The following is a 27462-nucleotide window of genomic DNA, read 5'->3' as shown; positions in this document are numbered from 1 at the left end:
GTGATAACTTTTGTTTTTGCTTGTCAAATTCTCCAGCACCTTGTCCCCCTACCTTTTGCGTAACTACCATGAGTAACTTGATTTTCAACCAATCAATAGCGCGCATTTGGGACTTGCGATTGAGGTCTGTAATATAGATAGGCCTATAGGCCTGTTAAAAGAAATATCATTCGATCTTATTCATCCCAACCTTCAAATTAATCCTCATTTACCACTATAAATTAAATAAAAAATATAAATTCTACAGCTATCTTCTGCACCCGCACCTGCACCTGCATTGCACCCACTTGTTCAGTAATTATACCAATCATAGTCACGAACCCTTTTTATGAGGCCGCCATCAATTACAAGCTTAACCGCTCACGATGGCGGTCTCCTGCGTTCATTTAAATTTTGTTAATGTTCCTTTTTTATTATCAAAATGTGAAGTATATGCCCACACCATTTTTTCCTTCAAATTATGTATTATGTTTATATTGTATGCATTATGAATTATTTTGTATATTACAAACAATGTAAATATTTATGATAATGTATTGTGAACGCAGAAATAAAAATAAAACAAACAAACAAACAATTAATGTGGGGGGGGGGTGGGCCTCATACCTACATGTGCCGTGCTGATACCTGATACTGTTTAAAAAAAAAAACATTACTAGAATTATTTAACTGGTATTATTTAACTGTTTCGGCCAGCATAAATCACAATGATGAAATTCCCCCTGTGGAGTTACAGTTTGATTACCCCCCAGTTTATTTTTGTTTTTACAGATTTAATAGAGCAGGTAAGTGATTCATGACTCGGACTCCCGGGACTCGGACTATGGATTGAGATGAACTAAAAAATTAAGGCAAATACAAGCGAAAGTAAATGAAATACTATTGACTGGCTAGTAGGGTCCATGAATTGACACACGATCCACATACGCTGGGCCAAATAATTGATCTGTCCCCCAAATTAAAAAAGATGTGACGCTTCTTGAAATTCTGGCATTGCCTGTTTCCTTAGAAAGTAGACTCCGCTATCCGCATAAGCGCTGAGGAATGATTTGATTCATGTATTGGTATTTGAAAGATAGGCCTATATCCCATTGGCAATTTTGCACGGGCCCCGGCCTCAGTTGGAACCCCTTTGGGTTACTTGTGGGCCTGGTGCCCCCTTTCACGGCCCCAAATGAAATTGCAGTACAAAAACGTTTACGAGCTGTGTGTCTTTGATACCACCTGGCCTGGCCACTGGAAAGGTGATCTTATTATTGCGCAGTAAAAAAGTAGTTCGTAAATTGGTTAATATAATAAGATCAATTGGTTCTTATGAATAGGGATGATTATTTTTATTCACTGGGAATAAGTGTAAATAAAAGCTCGTCATAAAATATAATGACAAGAATAAAGATTGGTATTTGTTCAGAAATATTTTTCATATAAAATAATCCTTCCGCGTTGTGGATAGCCCTTCGGTTAACGTACACAAAATATGTTATCGTGTATAACGTGTAGAAATTAGGGAAAATGGAGGGTCTGTGAAGCAACCGTAGGAAATCCACAATTCATAAGAAAAGGGGTCGTAAGCAACGTTGGTGTACCCCCGGCATGTTTTACCCTCACATCGGTAAATACATGTCGCAGTATTTCACGAAACCCACCCGGCATTTTTTAATCACTGACTGTGCAATGAATATGGAAGTGTGACTTTAAGCCAACTTGTTTCATCGAACATGTCGAATGGATGCAACCCACACAATCAAGACCTCCGTCGCTGTACTGGAGCTGTGTCTGTATTTTGCGTCAGACGTGTATTGCGTTGGGAAGCAATGCAAAACTAAGTCTGCATTGAGCATGAAGATGGGAATGTATTGCTTAGTTCAAGCAAGTGATTGATCTTCAAAAAAGTGGTACGTAGATCTTAATGTCTGAGACCTTAATCTGATGAAGTGTAATGTCCAGGTTCATTCAACACAAAATGGGTTCAATCATAATCTGATATTTGACGACGTGAGCCGAGTCTGACTCTGACTGAGGTCTGACTGACTCTGAGCAGAAGAAAATGATTCATGAAGAACAAACTAAAGTCATACAATCTGATAAGACATGAGTGATGAAGAGTAATGTCCAGATTCATTCAACACAAGATGGGTTCATAATTGACGACATGAGCCGATTCTGAGCAGAAGAATAAAGTCATAATCAATCTGATAATTAACACGGATCTATCAACAAACGTTAATTTAATGTTTTTTAAAACTTTGTTTTCCACAAGTTTAACAGGCTGTTCAGCTTATGTTAAGGCCCTTAAAACTTACATTATTAAATTGAAATTTTGTGATGTAGAAGATAGTCTTGAGGACGCAATGATGATGATTTTTAATATACTGTCATATACTTCTTCAACTTTCAAGAAGTAGGCCCTATATGACAGTATATAAAAAATCATCATCATTGCGTCCTCAAGACTATGTAGAATATATGTAAGGCGTAGTCTGTTTGGCCATTTGTTTATTAGCCTACAATAAGTTTTTATTATTTTTTATAATTTGAGTTTTGTTTGGCTTTTTTTATTCATTCATCCCAATGATTTTTGTAGGCCTAATAACTTGTAAAGCTTGGGCAATGGTCAGGCTAGACAGAAAGCTTCAGTCTTTATTATTATTGCTGGTGTGGTGTACAGACACTAACTCTGTATCTGGTTCCACTCCACTGGCCACCTACATGTAGTACTGAGTAGTAGTAGACCATATCTGTGTTTGAATGAGGAAAAACAAAGATTTAAAAGAAAACCAAAAGCTCATCAAAACGGACAATTTTTTCAGTCTGTTACCTGGCTAGTCTGGATCTTCTAAAAAATACAAAAGTAAAGATGACAACAAAAATAATTTTTGTACTCTGTCATTAATAATTCACAAACTTTGCAATGATCGAGTATGATCGTACTTGGCTCCAAATCTACGACAGCTCAAAATTCATTGCGACCGCTTAAGTAAATCCTCTGATCATGATGAGTGTGATTTTCTACAGTTTTGCCAGTCCATTTATTGGGAATATTTATTAAGTACTTGAAATGCAAAATTTGTTGATTGTAATGTTTTTCACTGTAATACAATAGGCACTTGTATAGAAGAATTTGCATTAATGGAACAGAGTTTTTAATTAATGTTAATGTAATGTTTTATGTACATGTACATGTACTGTAGGCCTATGTGTAGCAGATGCCATTTTGTTCGTTAGGGGTGGTGTGAGGGGATGGGAGTAGTTGAAAATCGTAATCAAATTCTATTTAGAACTGCATTTGCTTAAATATATGGTAATTAAGGCAAGGAATAAACTGATGTAAACTTTCATTTTTCTTTTTTATACAGGATTTCGAAGGAAAGTACCTAAAAGTAAAAGGAAATTAGGAAAAAAACATCTACCTGAAGAAGAAAACCAATTCTCACACCATATACACAGTGTGAAGGATAGAGAGTCCCTCTTCCTGGCCAAACCAACTCTTAGCAACAGTGAACCTGTAATTTGTTTCACCACCTATCCTGCAATGCAAAGGAAGTGGTCTCCAATCTTTTGCCATGGAGGAATACATAATGGACATACCAACTGAACAGTGTGCTGCATCTGGCAGCAAGCCAATTTGCTACTTGTGGAAAGGTGCAATAGGCAGTGAAAGGGGTATTATTTGGAACACTCTTGTGTCCAGGTAGTCCATAAAACTGGATTTTTATCCAGTTTTTTGACCTACAGAGTAGGCTTGCTCACATTTGATTCTCTCAAGTGAGTGACTTTGTCCCAAGCCCTGCTTCGGACTAGTGTAACAGTTGTGTTTGGGTGAACTTTACCAATCGCAATGAGTAAGTCGGAGAGCCACCACAGCGGCAGCTCGCTGTCAAATGGAGTTGCGTCGTTGGAGGAAAGAGACACGGACGTCCCACAAGAGAGTCATAGCAGTGGGAGTGTGACTAAGCAAGGCAGCAAAGGCAAGTCTGGTGACACACAGACAGAGGAGGCAGTAGCTGCTGATGCCAGTCATTCGCGTGTCAATGGCGAATCCAGTATGGGAAGCAACATGGTGATCTCTAATCGCAGATCTCCTAATTTCCCCGATGCTGATGTGAATGTTGAATCCTTCCAACACGACAAGGTTACAGAAAACTTGGAAAGTGCAGCTGAATCAAAACACACAGGAATCAGTGATGATAGTAGCACCACTGGATATAGCAGTAGATTAGATAGCACTGGTGATAAAGAACCATTAAAAGAAAAAGTGCCTGATACATCTGTTCACTTAGCAAAATCACAGCCAAATGGAACTGCTCTGAAGAGTGCCAGGAAAGACAGTAACATGAAGCCAGAAAGGGGTAGAATCGCTTCCGGGAATGGAAAGAAACAGAAGTCGGTTGTAATCATGACTCCTGTTAAGGATATCACTGAAAATGGTCACCTAGATGTACACAAAGAGGAGAAGGTTGAGCGTTTGCAGATTGATGATATGCCCTATTCTGATTTTATGAGCAAAGAAAAACGTCTCCTGCCAGATACAGAGGATGCAGAACTAGAAGCTGTGGAAGAGAAAGCCATTGCTAAGTCTGCAGATGGTCGTTTCATGAAGTATGATGTAGAAGTAGGGAGAGGTTCCTTCAAGACTGTGTTCAGAGGGCTGGATACAGAGACTGGAGTTGCTGTAGCATGGTGTGAATTGCAGGTTTGTACCTCATAATTTATCATTTCCTACAGTACTTCTTTTATGATCACAACTTTCTTTGACAAAAATTTCTTGAACTTGACAGGGGTAATTTTTTGTTTTTGACAATGTTAACTTAATAAAAGTGGTGTCCACCATTTTTAAAGCCTGCTCTTCTTTGCCATATGAATTTTGCAGCAGCATCCCTGAAGTGAACCCCATTATCTTTTCTACATGTACATGCACATACATGTATGCATAATAAGAGGATTAGAAGGGAAAAAACAGATTCTGCACAGGATTCCTTCTGAAAAAAGTAGTCATAGTTAGTGTACACTATTGAGATACATGTACCTTATTTGGTGTTACATTGTTCTTTGCTTGCAACTAGTAGTTGCATCATGCTTGCAACATACATGTATCACAAGAGAAAGTCAACTCTTCATTAGATCGTGTACAAACACATTAATGTGACAAGAACCTGTCTGGCATTAAAAAGGAAATACGGTCCAAAGAGTGTTGTAGTAGAATGTTGTTAACCAGTCATATTTGCCAGTTCTCTTCTACATCATGTACTGCTAGTATGTACATCTATACCTGTGTGTGTATATGGTACTTTTCATTTAAGAATTTTTTTCATTAATTGTTAAAGCATGTCAAGTTATTTTTACATTGACTCACAATAAGATTCTCTGAGTATTTTACCAAAGCTGTGGCCATGTATTCCCTGTTGATTGGTCTCAGTGCTGTTCCTTTCATGTGGCCTCAAAATTTGCGCTGTACCCCCACTTTTTCCCTGGTTCTGTTAAATAGAAATGTGCCCATGGAAAAATGCCTTTGCTCTAAAAATACCAAAACTTAAGCCAAGGCCTGATTTCTTGAATTGGAAATTGGTTGTTATTCTTTTTAATTCTATGAAAAGCTGTTATAAATCAGATGTTATGGTTTAGAAGTAAAAAAAAAATGACATTGAAAACGTACCGGTAAATGATTTATGCTGATGCACAAGTGTGAGAAATGCACATCTGACTTGAAAAGTTGAAATTTTATACTTCTACTGCCACCCCGGACTGTCACTAAATTGCAAATCTCAGCCTTGGATACAGTGCAATCTGCAAAGAATTATAGTTTCATGTTCAGTACTTAGGCCTAAATTGTACACATACATGTACATGTATTGCATACACCATTGTTGAAGGTGCTGTAGATATGTTTTTTAAACTTCTGAAAATATTAATGTTCACCACATGTTTCACATTTTAAACAAAGCCTTGATCTTATGCTTAACAATGATGAGAGAGAAATGCATTTCAAAGGAAAAGAAGTAAAATATTTATGTCAAAATCAAACTAAAAAGTTTAAAGGAAACAAGCACAGTACTAATACTTTGAAAATCAATTGAAATCAGAATGAAATGGAAATGATAAATTCTGCACTATATTGCCTCTGTAGGCCTACATGATTGTAATTGATATTCAATAAGTGAGCTGATAATTCTAAGCCCCTACATGTATTTTCATTTTAAAGTGTTTATTATAATTATATTAAAAGTATGATAACATTGTACTATAAAAAAAGTTTAGTGATTACACTGTTGATCTTTCACAATGTGGACTTGATCATCCTGTCTTCAAATCTTGGATCAGAAAATTTGAGTGTGATTGTATAATTGAAAAAAAAGTAGAAAAGATTACACCCACCAACCTATGTACATGTATGGTAAACTAAAATATTAACCAATCTTCATAATAATGTTATAAATTATTATATGATTGTCCTACATGTATGTGTTCACTATGTCATAATTGTGCTGAGCTACAATGTAGTTTATCCAATTCATATAAATTTAGGCCAGACTTCCCTTTGATTGATTATTAAGAATTTTCATAAGCATTACAATGATACATGTACATGAGTAGTAGGGCTGTTCTAAAAGTGAAATCACTTTTTTCCTCCATTTATTTCAAACAATCTTTTCACATTCCAGTGAGACCATAGGGGATTAGAGGGGTTTTGTAAGTTGACACAGCGCTCTGTTCAAAGGGGTACAGCGCAGGTAATCACATGCATTGGTGAACAAACTTCACAGTAAACAATATTCCTGTAGGTGGTAACTGGTCCAATGCTCAAAATCAAATTGTTGTGTATTGTTATTGGAATGTTTTTCTTGCTCACCTTAGATGCATATTTGATCCAGTCACAATTAACCCTTTTTATGGAACTTTGTTGACCAGAGAAGATATATTGGTCATTATGGATCTCTGGGATTGTTTACTGGTCTGTAGAATATGAGGACTGATCAAGGATCTTGTATTATTCTGCATGGTATCCCGAGTTTGCAGAACTGTAGACAAAACCTGAATAGCGAAAGGAAACATACCGTAGCTTTATTCTTTATCATTTACATGTATTTGCTGGATTCAGTAGTGATTGAACATTATGTAAAAATCAAAAGTGGACTGCATTGATACATTGATCTCAAGACTTTAAAGACAATTTATGCCAGTTGTGGTATTGGTCTTATAATGAGTTCGAACAGAATCCCAACAAAATGACCACCTAAATGAAGTAATAAAAAATATGTGAAAAAATGACTCTGGAGGAAAATATGTCAGCCTACATGTACATGTACATGTACATGTAGTAGCTGAGAAAAATATTCTTGGAATCCCAGCAAAAGTCAGGTATTTTTCCAAGCTCTAACTGCCCCATGTATGTGAACATAAAAATTATCATTTTTGAACTAAGATTTATGCCTAATCATTTCACAATAATAAGTTTATGGTAGTGTTCAAGAACTAGATCTATTATAACACGGTGACAATTAACCCTGATTGTAAAGACTTAAATTGTTTGCTGCAGTTTCATTCTTTTACATTTAAACTTTAACTAAAATAATACCTGTACTGTAGATTGATTCACAGTTGTAAATTTTGGTAGAAATGTTTATACCTGTGTTTTTTTTTAGTTTGATTTTCATTGCCTTCAGGAGGTCAGAAGGGGCTGATGGTTCAGCTGAAATTTTGGAAATGAATACTTTAACCTAAATTCTTGATTTAGATCAAAAGATTAAGATCTTGAAAAAGCATTAAGGCCTATATAAATTACTTCAAGATGTGAAGTTTTGTATAAAATCTGTTCAAGATTTTTGCAAAACTTAAGTGAATGGCTGGTGACACTTCCTTTAGTCAGTGCTTTAAGGGCAATTCTACTCCAGAAAAAAAATTGATTTTAATCAGTAGATAAAAATCAAAGAAGCCTACATGTAATACTGAAAATTTCATCAAAACCGGATGTAAGATAAGAAATTTATCACATTTAAAATTTTTGCATATATATGCACAAATCACTGATATGCAAATGAGAGTCAATGATGTCCCTCACTATTTCTTTTGTATTTTTATTGTTTGGATTTTACAATATTTCAATTTTTACAGATTTTACAGTAAGGATCATCTTGTTCAAACAACAAAATGTTCAAATTATGGCAATTCCACAAGTTCAGGGAGGACTTTATCTTTGTTTCATATCCCATAATGAAATGTACAAAAGGAATAGTGAGTGGATGATGTCATTGGTTCACATACATGTAATTTGCATACTGATCAGGATGTAAATACCTGTAGAGGCCTAACTGTTGTGAAAAATTAAGGACAAGTCCAACCCTAATGAAAGTTGATTTGAATAAAATGATAAAATTCCAACAAGCATAATACTGAAAATTTTATCAAAATCGGATGCAAAAGAGAGTTATGGCATTTTAAAGTTAAATGTCACAAAACAGTACACCGATCCTGGTTGGTAGTATGCAAATGAGGGGACCGATGATGTCATTCACTCACTATTTCTTTTATATTTTATTATATGAAATATGAAATATTCTAACTTTCTCTTCATTGTTCTGTGAAACAAAGTTTATTCCTCCCTGAACATACATGTATGGTACTTCTATTGTTTTAACATTTTATACTTCAGTAAAGTTAGTTCTTAATGTTCAATCTGTGAAAATTGGAATATCGTATAATTAAAACAATAAAAATAAAAGAAATAGTGAGTGATGGACTTCATCAACTCTCTCATTTGCATATCACAGAGTTGTGCATATATACTGTAACTGTTTTGTGAAAAATAAGCAAAACTTTGAATGTCATAACTCATAACTTTATTATTTTACATCCGATTTTGATTTTTCTCTATTTATTCAAATCAACATGTTTCTTGGGTGGACTTGACTTTTAAGTAAAACTTAAAAATGTCATAACTTTCTTATTTTACATCTGATTTTGAAGAAATTTTCAGTGTTATGTGTGTTTTATTTTGCTCTTTTCATTCAAATGTACACACGTACAGTAATGTGTAAATTACATGTTCATGTATTTCAAATACATGACCAGTTAATGATTTTCATTGTAACATGTTTTTAGGCACAGACTACATGTAGGGATGCACATTTGTACATTACATTCACACTGTGTAGTATACACACATGGCCTGTGGCAACACTATCGGCATGCATGTCATACTGTACTGTAGACAAATAGCCCTACATGCATTGTTGTGTTTGAAAGGAGGGCCATCTTATGTATGTGTACAGTACAATTGTGCATATGGTTTTACTCTTAGCAGTCTAATTTACGGCACATGTAAATATACTAAATACATTTTAGGAAGTTAAAGAAATACACGTACCACTGGACCATACCATGGATTCAATGTAATCTAGGAGTATGATACAAAATATGTCTAGTAAAAGTATACATGCTTAGTTTATGTCAAGTCTGGTTCATGCGTAGTCCTACTCCTACATGTTGTAAGCTATATTGCACCAGGGGCCTACATACATTTACATGTAGATGTATTAAGCCCTTTTCCTTCATTTGTAGGCCTACATTGTACATGTATGTGTATCAGACGTGCTGTCTTTGTTTATTATTTTGTTTTTTTCATGAAAGCAAACACTTTTATGGTTCATTCAGTGTGAAGAACTACAAATCGGGCCTACATGCATACATGCATGTACATGTAATTACAGAAAGAAGCATGCACAACTGCAGAATGTCTGGAGGCTTTAGCATAAATACATGTAGTACATGTGTAGGCCAAATAGTCAAGGTTCGGTTACATGTCTTTTTGCCATATGGGGGAATCATCTTGGTGTGTTTCTCCTTAACTGAGATTTTGCTGAAGAGCCATAAGCAGTTCCAAGTGCATTACCACCGGGGATAGTCTTGTTTTGTGTTCTTATAGATTAGAAAGTGGTACATCTCATCAGTTTGGATTTGAGGAAGTTAAAGATGGACATTACAGTTGTGCAGACTGTTATCTCCAACTACATGTTGGCTATCGTTACAGCTACATGTACATGTAGTGGCCTCACCAATTTTTTATTCATTACTTACAGTAATTCTACAGTAGGCCTAAAAGAAAACTAATGTTTTTGACACTGACACACATGTATTTCAATGTCTATAGGCCCAAACAGTTGATTTGTGATTGTGAACTGGAAATATTTATCCATACAAGTTACAGATCATGTAATTGTACTGTCGCTATATGCACATTGTAAATGTAGGCCTGCAGAACTTAAAGTACAGTACATTATACAGTGCAGTAAATAACTGTATGCATGGATCGTACATGATCATGTCACCAGTACCTTATGGTATGCTGTACAGGAGAAAATCAATAGCATTTGGGTTTAGAATAATATGAAATAGAAAAATCAATTGGTTTAGTGAAGGTGATACATGTACATTGTTATAACTGAGAGTTGTCACTAATAGCATGTACAATTGTGTGCTGTATCAATATAAACAAATGCCCTTCGTATGCCAAATGGACAAAGTACATGTACATGTATGATCAATATCATGTATCAAAATAAAAGTGCACAGTAATTCATAAAGTAATGAATAATCATGTATGAAATGCATGTACATGTAGTAATTGTAATAAATAATCTTGTATGAAAGGGTGAGATTATACATGTATTTTGTGAGCAGTGTACATACATGAATGAACCCCCCCCCCCCTCTTACTCAGTACACAGTCTACATTGTACATGTACCTAATTACCTATGCACAGTCATTATTCCTAATTCATCATTCTTGAAAACAGCAGCGAAACAGAGAAAGGGAAACATTTCGGCTTTGAAACTGTCTGTAGTTTGTCCAACTACATGTACATGTACACTTGTATGTTCATGTAGACTTTTCAAAAAATCTGGTAAAAGGAGAAAAATAAATTAAAAATTGTATTTTTTATGTGTGGCAGAAGTGGACTTGCTCACTGTGGTATACTAGTAAATGTGATTTGTATTTTCTCTCATTTTTGTCTCACCTGCATAGCAGAGTGAGACTATAGACCCGCTTTTCCGACGGCGGCGGCGGCGTCAACACCAAATCTTAACCGAAGGTTAAGTTTTTGAAATGACAGCATAACTTAGAAAGTATATGGACCTAGTCCATGAAACTTGGCCATAAGGTTAATCAAGTATTACTGAACATCCTGCCTGAGTTTCATGTCACATGACCAAGGTCAAAGGTCATTTACATGTAGGGTCAATGAACTGAGACCATGTTGGGGGAATCAACATCAAAATCTTAACCTAAGGTTAAGTTTTTGAAATGTTATCATAACTTAGAAAATATATGGACCTACATGTAGTTCATGATACTTGGACATAAGGTTAATCAAGTATTACTGAACACCCTGCATGAGTTTCACATCACCTGACCAAGGTCAAAGGTCATTTAGGGTCAATGAACTTTGGCCAAATTGGGGGTATCTGTTGAATTACCATCATAACTTTGATAGTTTATGGATCTGATTAATGAAACTTGGACATAATAGTAATCAAGTATCACTGAACATCCTGTGCAAGTTTCAGGTCACATAATTAAGGTCAACGGTCATTTAGGGTCAATGAACTTTGGCCAAATTGGGGGTATTTGTTGAATTACCATCATAACTTTGAAAATATATTGGTCTAGTTCATAAAACTTGGAGATAAGAGTAATCAAGTAACACTGAACATCCTGTGTGCATTTCAGGTCACATGACCAAGGTAAAAGGTCAATGAACTTTGGCCGTAATGGGGGTATCTGTTGAATTACCATCATAACTTTGAAAGTATATTGGTCTAGTTCATAAAACTTGGACATAAGAGTAATCAAGTATCACTGAACATCCTGTGTGCATTTCAGGTCACATGACCAAGGTCAAAGGTCAATGAACTTTGGTTGTAATGGGGGTATCTGTTGAATTACCATCATAACTTTGAAAGTTTATGGATCTGACTCATGAAACTTGGACATAAGAGTAATCAAGTATCACTGAACATCTTGTGTGAGTTTCAGGTCACATGACCAAGGTCAAAGGTCAATGGATATTGGCCATGTTGGGGGTATTTGTTGAATTACCATCATAACTATGTAAGTATATTGGTCTAGTTCATAAAACATGGACATAAGAGTCAAGTATCACTGAACATCTCATGCGAGTTTCAGGTCACATTACCAAAGTCAAGGTCATTTAAGGTCATTGAACTTTGGCCATTTTAGAGGTAATTATTAGATTGCTGTCATAACTTTCAAAGTTTATAGATATAGTGTATAAAATGTGGATATACATGTAGGGGTAATCAAGTATCACTGACAAGTTTTAGGTCACATGATCAAGGTCCAATGTCAATGAACGTACAGTATTGTATCATTATATGAATGGTGTTTTTTGTGAATAATTAGTTAAATGGTGTTTTTCAAAGTCAGCACTGCTGCTATATTGAATCGCGTGATGCAGGTGAGACCGCCAGAGGCATTCCACTTGTTCATTTGTTTTCTTTTTACAATGCTGCTCCATTTTGTGATCCTGGTTTTTGTTTTTAATTGTGTACATGTACATAATATACAGGATCGAGGTACAAAATACATAAATGATGAAAACCGCCAATTGCACTGCTTTTTCAACTGTTATCATGTTTAATAACTTACATCATCCGACATAATTTCACTACAATATTAGAAGCCTTATGAATACATGTAGTTCATTCAATCAACTATGTACAAGAGGAAAAAAAAAAATTAACAGGGTCTATTTTTCTTATTTCCATTTTCCAAATACACTTTTTTTTCTTCTCACTTTCAACCAACCCCTTCAGGAGCGCAAGTTGAGTCGGTCTGAGCGGCAGAGGTTCAAAGAAGAGGCAGAGATGCTGAAAGGACTCAGTCACCCAAACATTGTCAGCTTCTACGACTACTGGGAGGAAGTCAGTCCCAGAGGAAAGAAACACATAGTACTTGTCACCGAACTCATGACATCTGGAACCTTGAAAACGTAAGCTCTCATCACAATTATCGTTCAGTATTCTGGATGATACCAATGCATTTTTAGCAATGCTTATTTACATTGTGAATGTCTGACTCATGTGGGTTAATAGAATTAAAGTCGCCTTCGATGCAAATATCGCAGACATTTTATATTATTTGTGTATACAGAATATTGATTGTAAAGCGCTAAAGAAGTATTTTTTTATATTTAATTGTATCATGAAGCTATTTAAATACGATTATCCAACAAAATCATTTGATTGAATTGTTAATGAAATTGTAAAAACAGATTCACAAAAAAAAAGCAGTGCCAAGTATTTTAGCTTTATGTACATGTCAATGAATTTCTAAATTTAATTATTATATTTTGAATGTGAATTATGTGTAGATTTCAAAGGAGGCTTCTTTATCGTAAATATTCAGAATTATATATGTATTGAGGTGCATACAGTTTTTGTGTTTTCTTACAATGATGTGAAATCAGTAAGAGGCAGGATTTTTTGAAAAAGAAATAACAAGTTTTATATGAAGATAATTTAGGTGGAAATACATGTATGCTTGTAGCAGCCTTTAAGCTCCTGTTTCATATCTTCCTTTAGATATCTCAAACGCTTCAAGGGTGTGAAGAACCGTGTGCTGCGGAGCTGGTGCCGTCAAATCCTGAAGGGCCTGCACTTCCTCCATACAAGACAACCACCCATCATACACCGTGATCTCAAATGTGACAATATCTTCATTACTGGCACTTCTGGTTCCGTCAAGATTGGCGATCTGGGTCTGGCCACCCTCAAAAAGAGCTCATTTGCCAAAAGTGTTATAGGTAAGTCAAGTGTCATTGTTGGATGTGTTCAATTATTTGAGCATGACCCCTTAAAAAACGAAGTTTGATGGAAGTATCAATCAAATAAAAGCTATATGAGTGGTGGCTCGAATCAGTAACCATAGATTTGATTTACAAATTAGAATTAATAAGTTAGAATTTATGAACAGTGTAGATTTAGAGTAAATGTAGATTTTATGGAATACCAGTAAGTACTTAAGTGACACATACTTGTAGAAAAATTATGATTACAAATGTGCGTGTTTGGCAAAGGTAATGCGTTTGGTTATTGTAGAAAAGATATTTCAATCTTTCAATCTTTTAACTTGCCCAAGAAAGATACATGGTGTACTGTGAAACCTACTAGACTAATCTTTCAATCCAAATTCATTGTTGAGTTAATTGAAATAAATTGAGATCTGAATATGTGTGTAATTAACTGCCATTTCCAAAAAGCATGCATTTCAGTTTGAACTCTTGCTTTAATTAATAACCAAATATACCTGTGTTTTTCAAACTTTTGTTTCTGAAACACTAACATTGAAAAAGCAATATTTGCATTTGTACAAATTCAAATTATAAAGTTTATTGATATAAAATCCTGACATTGAAGGATCATCATCAAAACACAAGAAAAAAAAATGTATGAAACTAAATAGATATGCATTGATGTGTCATAAAAGGATGGAGAGGTGTTTTTTTTTTATTTTTTACTCATTCTTTATTCTGTATTCTGAATGTTGATTTCATTTTGTTTACATTTGGGAAATTTAATCAGATTTTTCAATTAAATGCAAGAATATGAAGGTTTATGAAATTTGAAGTAAATTGAAAATGGGATTAGAATTGCTCCGTATTGTGCTGCACTTAACCCAGGTTAGGTAAATTGTGACCTGGCAGGTCTTGAAATTCCTTGAAATGTATAGCGTGTAACAGCTATCAAATACCAGGGTAATATGCTAATTAATATAGAGCACTTTATGTATGCTACATGTATTTGGTTATATGTTCAAAACAACATTAATGGCAGTTGTGTCGAGAGAAGAACAAATTTTCAATGTTGTGATCTTCACACCTGGGACGCATTTGTTTGCCTGTACCTAAAAAGATGTGCTTGTGCAGTGAGCAGCTTTGTTATTAAGGGAAAGAATGATTTGCTTAAATTGCCATTCATCATGTTTGCTTACATTGATTCATGTTGTATTTCAACATTTTGTTTATAGAATTGATTTTTATTCAGGTTTTTACAAAGACCATGTAGAGGTGAGACTCGGGCTTCTTCCTTTATGGTTGATAATTATAATAATGATTTGTCTAATATTATTTGGTATCGCACTGTGTATAGAATCTTTCTTATTTTACCCCCCCCCCCCCCAATGAAAAATCCATGTTTTTCATTTCATATAGATTTCAATGAAAGGATGTTCCCAGTTTGTAATGAACAGTATATTTTTCATTCATGTTACAGAAATTTTTTTAGTGTGCATTGTTCGATTTTTTTTTTGAAACATAGTTTGTTTTGTTCTTTATATGAATCTGATTTTATCATATATCGAGAATCATCAAATGATCAGTTTTAAAGCATGTTAAAGTGTACTGGTATATTTTCTAAAAATATCACTTTTAAATTTGAATATATTTTCTGCTAGGTTTCCTGTACAGCATCAAGCAAGCCGAGATGAACCCTTCAAGGTCATAATTAACAGATTATCTTCCTTTGCTGTGGTGTTTTTTCCTCCCTTCTCTCTCCTGACAGGTTAGAAAGTTTTCAAAAACCTCTACTCCTCCCTCCCTCCTGTTTGCATTCAAGGTACACCCGAGTTCATGGCTCCTGAGATGTACGAGGAGCACTACGACGAGGCTGTCGACGTGTACGCATTTGGCATGTGCTTGCTGGAGATGGCCACATCCGAGTATCCATATTCCGAATGCTCCAATGCTGCACAGATCTACCGCAGGGTTACCACGGTAAGATTCAATCTCAGATTTTTAAAAATAGAAATCCATGTGGTTATTTACTTTAATAGTTTAAAATTGTATAATTTTCACCCTTTTTTTGAGACATTTTTGTAGATATGTTTATTCTTCAGTAGCACCCAAGCATTATTACATAATAAAATGAAACTTGTTTCCCTGCTTGTTAATGAAGTATTTGGAGTCTTCATCAATCAAAGTGCTTGGAAAGTTGTGAAGGTATGTTCATAGCCGGGTATGCACCTTAAGTATGTCTCTGATGTTTTCTGCTGCTGTTCTGAGTAATCAAATTTTCTTTGTGAGTTTAATGTGGTGTCTGTCATCGGACATGGCTCATGATAGAATCTAGTTCATGCAGGAGTCGGTATTTTACAGTGTTCATTCTGTAATGGGAATGTAGGTTTGTGGGGGCCCACCAATACCTAGGAGATACTGTCATCTGTGCCATCATCTAATCCAGTTCCTGTTGTGGTCTAAGGTTTTGTCTGGTCACAGGAAGTTTGATTAAAGGAACCCTGTAATGGAAGATATTTGTTGCAAGAGAGGTAGTTCCTCTTCCAAGTAACAGGCGACACCTTCAGCTGTCATTCAGAGTAGAATTGACCGGCTTGAAAGTGACAGATTCGGCTATTAAGGAAGTGCCATATCACACATGATTTATATTAGGATCAAGGCAAGTATGTCCAACAGAGTAAAGTAAGAATAGCCCTACGGTAAAATATGTTGTATTGTTTGTTGATCGAATCTTCTCAGCAAAAATTCAATGCCTTTGAACAATATCCCCGTGATGTCATAATGCGTTCAGCAGACGACAGGGGAAGAAGTGCTGATCGACACATGGCTACATTTTAGCAAGCACATCAAATTACATTACCTCATGGGTCCAACTAAACCACATCTCATAAAGACAGGGATGAACCCTCACTAGTGTAAATGATTCATAGTATGTTGAGATCATGCTTGAAATTACCTGTCATCAAGAATTAATTCACTGATCATTCATTTGCCCATACCGTCCATATGCTTTATTCATTCTTGTATAGTGATATATCTTGGTTGTTTGACTTCCCTATGACTTGTTTATATTCTGATCTTGTTTCCCCCTTCTGCGAGTAGGCTTTCACTTTTAATTTGTTGGGAATCATACATGAATAGAGAGAAATAGATATAATGTCATGTTCATAGAATGATGATGATCTGGATATTGCATTTGCACCTTTGCTGAAGATGAGCAAGTGCATGTTCCGAGTGTCATCGGTGATGCTACAGCTGATCATCTGCTTGCATTGTAGCTAACGAGCAAGGTGATTGGTCAAAGAATAGATCAGGCCGTCACCTCATGATTTGAAGTGTGATATAAACCCTACACACTGGACTGGACAAGTAGGCCTCAGTTCATTGGTTTCAAGTGCTTGATTGCATTGCAAGTTGTTTATGATCTTACTCGTGTTGCCCTGTTAGATATGAAGATCATTTCGGAAAATGACAACATGGGACCCAAGAGTCTATGACGACTGAGCGTAGTCTACAAGTTTAGACTCAGCATTTACACCTTATTTGAGAGAGCAAATGCTATTTGACATATTTTCACTGAGGTCATAGAAAATATCAAGCTGTGCATAAATGCATTCCATATTAAAAGCTTTTCAAGTGATCCGACAACCATTTTCCAAGACTAATTTTTCGATGATAGTTTTATAGATTCAATGAATCAAATCAAAATGATGTTTATCGCAACTTAAAATTCTTAAAGATATGCACATTCATGTGTTGATTCTATATTCATATGAGAATTGAGAACCATTCTACAGATAATAATTCTTCATCATATTTCATTGTGTGATGTAAACAAATAAATCTTAAGTCTTGCAGAAAAAGTATTTTGCTTGTGTTGGATCCACACTTTCTGTCTGTCCCAGCTGAAAAACGCTTCGGCCTGTATTCTGAACTCAGGTTTAAATTACACTATGAAATAAGTGTTGGCTAAAATTAGCCAAGCTAAACTAATGGGAAACCAAACATAAAATATGTTTACTGGGCTTTTTTCCCATGATTTAATGGTGAAGAAAATAAGATTAATTCTCGTCAAGTTTCAACAGTTTGACTTCAATGAGTTGATAAGTTAAACATCTTCAGGTGAAGTGTTGTGTCAAATTTGGCTACCCAAAGGTAAACCACAGATCATGTTTTGAGTTAGACCAAGGGTTCAAAGTATGGTTTTGTGCTATGTTTTGGTAGGGTCATATTAAGACAGTAATTTCAGTGTTTTCATTTTAACTCCTGTATGATTATAAAACATTGGTTTAATTAACATTGCTTAATCCCAGCCAGAACATTTGATGTGCGTGCCACTGAATTTTGATACGCCTTGTAAGATGATCAAGTGGCAGAATTACCAAGGCGATGATGATTTTATGATCGTCTAAAGCTATATCTGGGAGCATATTGTGTTTATTTTTGGCACAATATCGGTGCATGGACCAAAAATAGCTGCAATATAATACATGTAATGACTGCAACAAAATATTCCCAGGTTTCCTTGAGATTTTCAAGCTAGTCAAATCACATGATCCTGTCATCGAGGAAGCACAGTTCTCAAATAATATGAGAACAATAATAAGGAATTGGTAAGCTTTTTTTAAATGAAACATTATGACTGAAATGCTGGCAAACTAAATATTTTGTACTGAAAAGATACCTAATCTTATGGTGGGAGGACATGAATGCTGTGTGCATGTGAATCTGTTTGTATTCTAGAGGTGTTTTCAGAAGGTCATTTCTGGGAAGAAAGACAGCGTGTTGGGAGGGGGAAGGGGTGGGGTGGGGATGGATAGATAGCCAGTAATAGCAACACAGGGCCAGGGGGAACTGGCTTGTCTACTCACATTTCCGTCTGGATCTAATAAAGTGAAATTGAACTATGTACTGTAAGCACCGGCATCTTCCTTGGCCGTGCAGATGGAGGCTGCAGACTCTAATCTAATTGTCTGGTTCGCTTTAATGCATTTGTAATGTATTTTCAATCAATTATTCCAGTCCAAGTGATGACTATTCTCTCTCCATATAATGAACCTCATATTTATTTCATGATAAATTCAGAGTAGAAATTCAATTAAAAAAAGTTATCATGCATGTAGGTAGGTGAAACAGGTATCATTTTGGTGATTGTCACTTTGAAATAATATAATATGCAATCTTTGTATGATTATTGATTCCATGGGGGTAAATGCATGGGGGCTCGTGGCAATTTCACCCCCGAAATGCTCGAAAAATAGCCCTGGAAAAAAAAAAAAAAGATCCTCAGAAAATCCCCATTTACTGCATTGTTATGAAACGTTAGCCCCAGATTAAGTTGCAAGCTAATATATACCTTTATTTTAAGACATAATCTTATTCTGTAATTACTCTTGAGAGAAAGCATGCTCTTGTTGACAATTTGTAGGCCTACATTTTTGGTTCTATGACATTAGCTCCGGTGCCAATTGCTCCGATTGGAAAATCTGCACGTTACCCAAACTTGAAACCTAACCTCCAAAACTGAATAAACCCTAATCCTTATCTTTCCATTATTCTGAACCAAGAACTCTATTACAATCCCAACTCTAACCCCCACGCCCTCTGATATATTAAGATCGGAGCAAAACTTTGCAGGAGCTTATGTCGTGTCCCCCTTTTTTTAAATACATAAATTTAACGGTCGTATGGCCAATGAAATAAATGATTTTCCCCTTGTATTGTAAAGAGTACTGTACAAGCTGTTATTTTCGCGTACATAATTTTTCACGAAACGCGGGGTCCCGTCTTTTTCGCGGGATGTTAAATTCGCGATCGGATTATGTGCAAAACACTTCCACAGCATTTCAAAGAAGCAAAACTAGTGCAAATCATGTACAAATCTATACTCCTCAAAGTTCTCATGCTGATGTGTTTTTCTACAAAAATATGTCCCTGTAAAAACAGTTACAAACTGTGGAAAAAGGTGACTTAAATTTCATTTTTTTACCTTTAGATCTGAAAATTCATAATGCCACAGTTTGATCTGTAATCCATAGGGTTAAGCAATCTTTGGAATTTGTGTTTTGTTCGATTCATTTTTTCGAAAAGTTGATAAAAGTGCAAAAATGTGGAATTTTGTGAACAGAATCTTCATCTCTAAAAGCTCTTGTCATGTGACTTATGAATATTAATGAGCTGCCATTGCGTGTGTATAGAGTCAATCAGATGACAATAAAATCAAATTATTTCATGGAAAATACATTTTGATATTACAGTGAGTGAATAAATATTGATAAAATAATGTTAGAAAATAGTTTAGGCTCTGATTTTGTTTCAGAAATTAAAAAAAGTGAAATTCTAGCTAACTTTTTTAATCACTAAATGTACTTTCTTAGCCTTATTTTTTGTACATATAGAGGTGCATATCTCTGTTTTCTCACTACACTGGATGTTTTCAATAATAAAGCTTTGATATTAGGGGCATTGGCACTGACTAAGAAATGTGTCAATATTTTCGCGTGTTGTTAAATTCGCGGCCGATCGGCAATTCACGAAATCCGCGAAAATAAAACCCCCGCGAAAATAATAGCTTATACAGTAGTAGGCATTTCCAGATTTGTTTAGATATGGTATTATAGCAGTTGTGATAGTTGACAAATAGAAATTCATTGAGGAACACCCATTGGATGCTAGGTCATCTATTATGGAGCCAGGTTAATGATATTTTAGGATCCCAGGTATTAGAAAGGATCAGGGCCCCCAGGGAATAATTTTCATTGATGTATTCTTGACCAATGAGTCATTTTTCCCTCCACAGAAATGTACGTGTTGGGAAGATCAATGCGTTATACTCTGAAAACATTGAATAGCCTTGTACACGTACTTTACATGGGTTTTCTGTACGTACATGTATGTCAATGAAAGTTTCATTAAGACGTATGTGCAAACATTGTTTTGGTTTCCATATCTACATGTACATCTATTTTTAATGTCCCCCAAATCAATAAATGTATACTATTTGTTTTGCCACTGCAGGGAGTTAAACCACAAAGCTTTGAAAAAGTCAACGACAACAAGATCAAAGAAATCATCGATGGCTGTACCAAAACAAACAAGGAAGAGAGGTATGTATCTATGATCAGTCAATCGGAGATTATCCAGAATTGAAAATTAAATTTTTTTTCATTACTTTATGGAAGCTATAGGCCTATATTCCCTAATATGGTATTCATTTATTGCTGAATATATGTGTGGGTAAGACATATAATTTGCTCTTCCCCCCCTAATGTTTATTTGGCGGTTCCCTGACATAATTCTGTGCTAACCAGATATGACGAATTCTATGATGAATACTTCGGTTGAATTGATTGATAGATTTTTAGTATTGTGGCGAGTTTTGCTTGATTCTTTTCCAGGATAGAATACCATATGTGCAGCATTCCGTAGAATACTCTAGCCTGACGTCAATGAGAATTGTTTTCCTACTATTTTTATTTTTGAAATGGATACATCACCTGGTACATGTATATATCTCATTGCGCTGCTCTCAATCCTTTGTTTAAAAATTTGTACACATCGGACTTAGAGCTTTGTAACTAAGTCTCAATGATATTTGGTGAACTAATTAATTCTTTATTTTGATAAAGCGCAAATTATGATAAAGCGCAAATTATGATGTCTCCAAGCGTCCTGAAATAAAGGACAATCAGTGGTTGGAATAAGATAGAAACGATCATATAAAATAAAAGTAGAATCTAATATGAAAAAAAAACCAAACCAAGACTGGAGTGGTAGCTAGCTGTGTAATGCATCACAAACCAGGGTACATTTGGGATTATCAGTGACAAATGAATCGGACTTTAGTAGTATTGAATAGATCAAGAGGACACTTCTATGTGTATTTTAAGGAAGATAGTTCAGGAGTTCCGGAATAATGTGAACCTGTTGAAATGATCTGTCTAGAAATGGTGGATAAAATAAAGGGGACAAACAACAGTTTGAAATTGATCGAAGCTGCATAATCAGATGATACTCACTGAGAAGCAGTTGTAAGTACATGTACACGGGCGAATTTATGCTGACATTTGAACACATTTGCAAGAAATTTGAATTTCAGTCTGTGTTTTTGTCTCACCTGCATAGCAGAGTGAGACTATAGGCGCCGCTTTTCCGACGGCGACGGCGGCGTCAACACCAAATCTTAACCTGAGGTTAAGTTTTTGAAATGACAGCATAACTTAGAAAGTATATGGACCTAGTTCATGAAACTTGGCCATAAGGTTAATCAAGTAGTACTGAATATCCTGCCTGAGTTTCATGTCACATGACCAAGGTCAAAGGTCATTTAGGGTCAATGAACTTAGACCATGTTGGGGGAATCAACATCAAAATCTTAACCTAAGGTTAAGTTTTTGAAATGTCATCATAACTTAGAAAATATATGGACCTAGTTCATGAAACTTATACATAAGGTTAATCAAGTATCACTGAACATCCTGCATGAGTTTCACGTCACATGACCAAGGTCAAAGGTCATTTAGGGTCAATGAACGTTGGCCGAATTGGGGGTATCTGTTGAATTACCATCATAACTTTGAAAGTTTATGGATCTGATTCATGAAACTTGGACATAATAGTAATCAAGTATTACTGAACATCCTGTGCAAGTTTCAGGTCACATGATCAAGGTCAAAGGTCATTTAGGGTCAATGAACTTTGGCCAAATTGGGGTATTTGTTGAATTACAGCCATAAATTTGAAAGTGTGTTGGTCTAGTTCATAAAACTTGGACATAATAGTAATCAAGTATCACTGAACATCCTGTGCGAGTTTCAGGTCACATGATCAAGGTCAAAGGTCATGTAAGGTCAAAGAACTTTGGCCACGTTGGGGGTATTTGTTGAATTGCCATCATATCTCTATAAGTGTATTGGTCTAGTTCATAAAACGTGGAAATAAGAGTAACCAAGTATCACTGAACATCTTGTGCGAGTTATAGTAGTTTTCAAAATCAGCACTGCTGCTATATTGAATCGCGTGATGCAGGTGAGACGGCCAGAGGCATTCCACTTGTTATTAGTAGCAATGTAAATTTTGAAATGCATGTAGGTATAGGAAAGACCAATTCTCAAGACTGCTTTTAATAGCACAACATTAGAAAATAATTTTTTATCCGCTGCAGAATACTTATTACGTTATCAGACATTACATGTATGGAGACGATCTAATTTTCCTACGAGAATTGAAGGTCTCGGTTTCCTCATTCCTTATTTGCAGATTTGAGAAAACCTCATTTGGATTTTATGAAAATTCTTTCTGCCTGGAGACAAAGCTAAGGGATTATTAATACAGCTCACAATCTGTTAATTATCAAAAGAATGTAACTATGTGTGAAATACTTTGACCTTTATCTGATTAAGTTATTTGCTTTATTGCAAGAGAATACAATGTCAGTTTCAATCAGATATGAGATGATTTACAATTTTGCCAAGTTTCCTTTTGGCATAACAGTTAGGAAATTGAGAGGAAAAAAACAATCATCTTTAAAGGCATACACTTTTAACACAACATGCAGCGTTTTCTTGACATTTAATCAGAATGGAAATAGTAATAATGATATTGATGATATACATGTAAGTTGACTGCTTGTGCAAAATAAAACGTGATATGAATAGTAATTATTATCTTTGATAAAGTGAAGTGCATAAACAACATGTTTTAGCAGTTATAGACAATCAAATATTTGTGACTTTAATGTCTAGTTAATTATTACTGGATCATGAGGAATTCTAATAAAAGGTTTCCTCACACCTGCAGTGTGTTTTTGTGTGGAATTGCTTGCCCATTAAATCTTTGAACTTCTCTCTGACCTTTTAATATGTGGATATGGTCCAATATATTAAAAAAACTAAAACCAATAAAACTGTTTCTTTATTAGGAACATTGCCCTTAAATGAAGAAAAGACTTTAGTTTCTCTTCCTTCCTCTTGGTAATTTAGCCAAGGAAATATCAATTTTAATATGATATCCCTCTTGAAATAAAAGAGAAAAGTTTGGTATTTTTATATCTATCCTTTTCATGCTTCTTTCTTGCCTTTGCTTTCAAATTTTGAGAACTGAGCATGATTTTTTTTCAGATCTACAATTGGAGATATATGGTCTTTTTGATAATTTGCATATAAGAAATGACATTTATCAACACAAAATGAACAAACTTTAATGAGTATCAACCTTTTAACCTTTAATGATCAGATAGTCGTTGTGTTGAACTCGCTCTGAATTCCTTGGCATGGTGTGTACTATTCAAATGAATTTGACATTCGCAATGTATTTCCATTTCCTGTCAGACTTAATTAGGAGACATCTTTATTTTGTAGCAGAAATAAAATTAAAAGTTATCTGTGATATCTGCTAGTTGTTGAATAATATATTAATAAGGTGTCTGTTTTTAGTTTCAAATGAAATTGATCTACATACATACATTCATACTGATGACAACATATAATGATATGACTTGATTCAATATAATGGACTCCTAACTTCTCCCACACCCCCAAATGTTGAAATTCAAGAAATAATCCTCAATTCATATTTGTTCATGTCAGAAGAAATTCAGTTAGTTACATTGACTAGTACATCTTTCAAGTTCAGTGTTTGTGAATTGAAGTTTATTTTCCTCCTCCTATTTATGAAGAGTTCCGTCTCCCTTCTAAATTTTAAAGTTTGTTAACCTTCCTTCAGACTATTTGCAGTTAAAGAGGCCAAATCGGAAATAATATAATTGCATGTACATATTAGAATTAATTCTGCATATCAATTTTTTTATGGTTTGAATGTAAAAAAATCTCATCTGTTTTATAAAAGTTGTGCAAATTACGAATAGTAAGGAGTGATGATATGTATGTATTCTGTTTCATTAGCTGGTAATAATCTTGTGAAAGGGGTACCCTGGTCCCTGTTTGCCCATCGTCCAATATCCTTTGAAGAATTCCTTTTTAGACTTGTAACTCGTTGAGGTTGGCGTCTCCAGTGCTTTTGTCCCAGTACCACCCCCCCCCATGATAAAGGTTAGACTTGCGCATTTTAAAGTAGACTTCATAGGCTGTTTTAGGTCATACCACAGGCAAACCGGCGAAACTGACTTCAGACCGACCACATGTACAGAGCTTCCAAGTCTCCCGGATCCTGCGGGAGAATACTGGATTGCGATCCAATCTCCCGTTCTCCCGACCCCATGCCAAAATCTCCCGGATAATCAGGATTTTTAGCTGTTAAATTGTAAAATTCATACAAACGACTGTTAAACGAGTCTAGCATGTTCAATTCCCTAACACCCACGTGGAACCTCCTTATCACATTTTCATTTTACCCAGTAACTTCTACCAGTTTTTGTATAATCGTACATTGATTTCCCATGTAAATAAAGATAATTTTACTGAACGACTGGTGAAGTAGTCTAACAAGCCATTTTATTTCCGGGTTCTGCAATGTGTGATGAAAACTCTTCAGCGGTACTCTATGCACATGGCCCCCGATGCGCCCCGGCGGGGCTCCAGCCGGCCGGCCGCGCTGAGCCAGGAAGCTCCGAGAAGGAAAGTTCACGAGCACTGCGAGACATTTTTCGTAAGCTTGCTTGCGCCTTATTCGAGCTGAAACTGTGGATCAACGATGGGATTAACAAGTGGATTACTTTTACACCTCGACTTTCAGTTTCAGGAATAATTTTATTGACAATCCTGAAAAATTAGAAGCAAAGTGGAGATTTTTTCGCCTACTTTCACTTGGGTTGATCGGACTCGAACATTTTCTCTTTTGTGAGTGAGCTAGCCTGGCGCTGGCTCAGTGGCTGGCTGAGCTGTGCGAAGCACGCCCCATCTCGATTTATCCACACTACAATCGCATCGCCAGTGACCATGGAGATCATGGAGATGGAGTCATCCAAGACCAAGACGACAAAATACTTGTCGAAGTATAAAGATACTTTTCAAGCAGAATGGGACTGTGTGACAGTTTTCACAGGAATCCCTCAGGCCTCAGAGACTTTAAACAGTCCACATATAAAGCTCATTTACCATGTTTACCACTACTGCAGCCCCTTCCCCCTCTGGCCAATTGAAGGTATTTTCATGTTGAATGCATTCTTTTATGAATTATTTAAAAAATCTACTGTATTGCCTGAAGTGTATATTTAGTCAATGACAATTCATGAATTCTCTCTAATGTGCATTTCATCTATCGGAATTTTTTTTGATGGTTTAGACAGCTGTCGGTTACTATCAAATGTTGTTTCTTAATGTGTTTTGCTACCCAAAACTCCCATCCGTGGGACAACGTTTCGCCGCTCCCTCACAAAATCATACCTCCGCGAAATCTACTGGATTCTATCATCCCAATGTTGGCAGCTCTGCATCATGTATAACATTTCTAATGACATGATACCATTGGTCTGTTTAGAGTCGGTTTCGTTGGTGTGACTGTATCACCAGAGAGTGGAGGATGCAGGGCTATCTCATGCCCAGTTCACGTTTTGCTCATCACCATTCTTGTCACTTTGTTCTTTCCTCGGGTCCTCGCCTTGCTTGGTTTCCTCTTCCCCTCACGAACCCTCTTTTATCGCCCCAGGTTGAGTCGAAGTTTTGGAATTCAGCCAGGATTATTCAATCGATTCCCTCCATGTGATACCTCTTGCAGGCACTAATGATTAAAGTGTTGCTTGTCAGTGGTCGAGATATTTGTCACTCCAGTTTTTTGTTCTTGAACTCCTCGTCTTATTATTTACATGAATTTGAATGGAAAATTACAGTACAGATATCAGGGCCATGTTGCATGGACACTTGGCATTGATATTTAATTTGCCATCCACAGCAACTTCCTAGAAACCTCGATTCTTATTGGCTGTTAATTAAGCCCTGTGTACATAGTACATGTACATGTAGGGCCTAGTTGCCATTGATAGAAGGGTATCATTATAGCAAATTTTAACCAAATAGCCCCTGAACCGCACAAGACCGCCCTTCCTATTACACACTGAACCGCCCTTAACCGCCCGTACGTTTTCTTTGCGCTATAGTATCTCTTGTCTATGATTTACCGTGGTAATATTGCGTGTGCATACCGTATAGGTTGGCTGCTATATAGATCTGCATAGAAAAGTGTATGCTCCTATTGAGTATAATAGAGAAAAAACGATTGACATGCATCGGTGTGTAGCAAGTTCCAGACTGTTGCGCAGTCGATCTCAGCAAAGATGGCTGCGTCCATGTCTCGGAAAACCACTTACTTCGCCGAAGAAGCTCGGGCGTTGCTATATGTCCATCAAAACGTTGGATATCACACAGAGTGACATCTAGATGTGAGTTGGAATTAATTTTTGACATATTTGATCCAAGATTTGGCGAAAACTTTAGTATTCTGTCAGTGATACTTTACATTTTTTTGAAGGCGTGGGACTGGGGCGGCTGAAACCCGAACTTTTGGTTTTTTTCTTCTCGCTCTGCAAACGATTGTCAAAGGTCAATATTCGTACATCTGATTGAACTTTGCCATGTACCATTCTATTCAACAGGTCCTATGCTACAAAATAAATATAACTTGTAATGAACAAAAGTAAATTTATAAAAAACTATTTCAATTTGTTTGGAACAATGCCTACTTATTACCAGTTTTATTGTTT

The 27462-nt window shown here is 35.8% G+C and overlaps 1 protein-coding gene across 1 annotated transcript; it reads left to right on the top strand.

Moving 5' to 3' along the window:
- Nucleotides 1–1463: 1463 nt before the first annotated feature.
- Nucleotides 1464–21757, top strand: LOC129257928 (serine/threonine-protein kinase WNK4-like). The gene is made up of 6 exons (XM_054896370.2): nucleotides 1464–1895; nucleotides 3357–4693; nucleotides 12832–13007; nucleotides 13600–13820; nucleotides 15631–15788; nucleotides 20826–21757. The coding sequence occupies exons 2-6, from the start codon at nucleotides 3839–3841 to the stop codon at nucleotides 20955–20957; spliced, it is 1542 nt and encodes a 513-aa protein (XP_054752345.1). The 5' UTR covers nucleotides 1464–1895; nucleotides 3357–3838; the 3' UTR covers nucleotides 20958–21757.
- Nucleotides 21758–27462: the final 5705 nt, after the last annotated feature.

This window comes from Lytechinus pictus, chromosome 3 (genome assembly GCF_037042905.1).
Source record: "Lytechinus pictus isolate F3 Inbred chromosome 3, Lp3.0, whole genome shotgun sequence".
NCBI classification, from domain to species: domain Eukaryota; kingdom Metazoa; phylum Echinodermata; class Echinoidea; order Temnopleuroida; family Toxopneustidae; genus Lytechinus; species Lytechinus pictus.
This window is presented reverse-complemented; position numbering and strand designations above follow the sequence as displayed.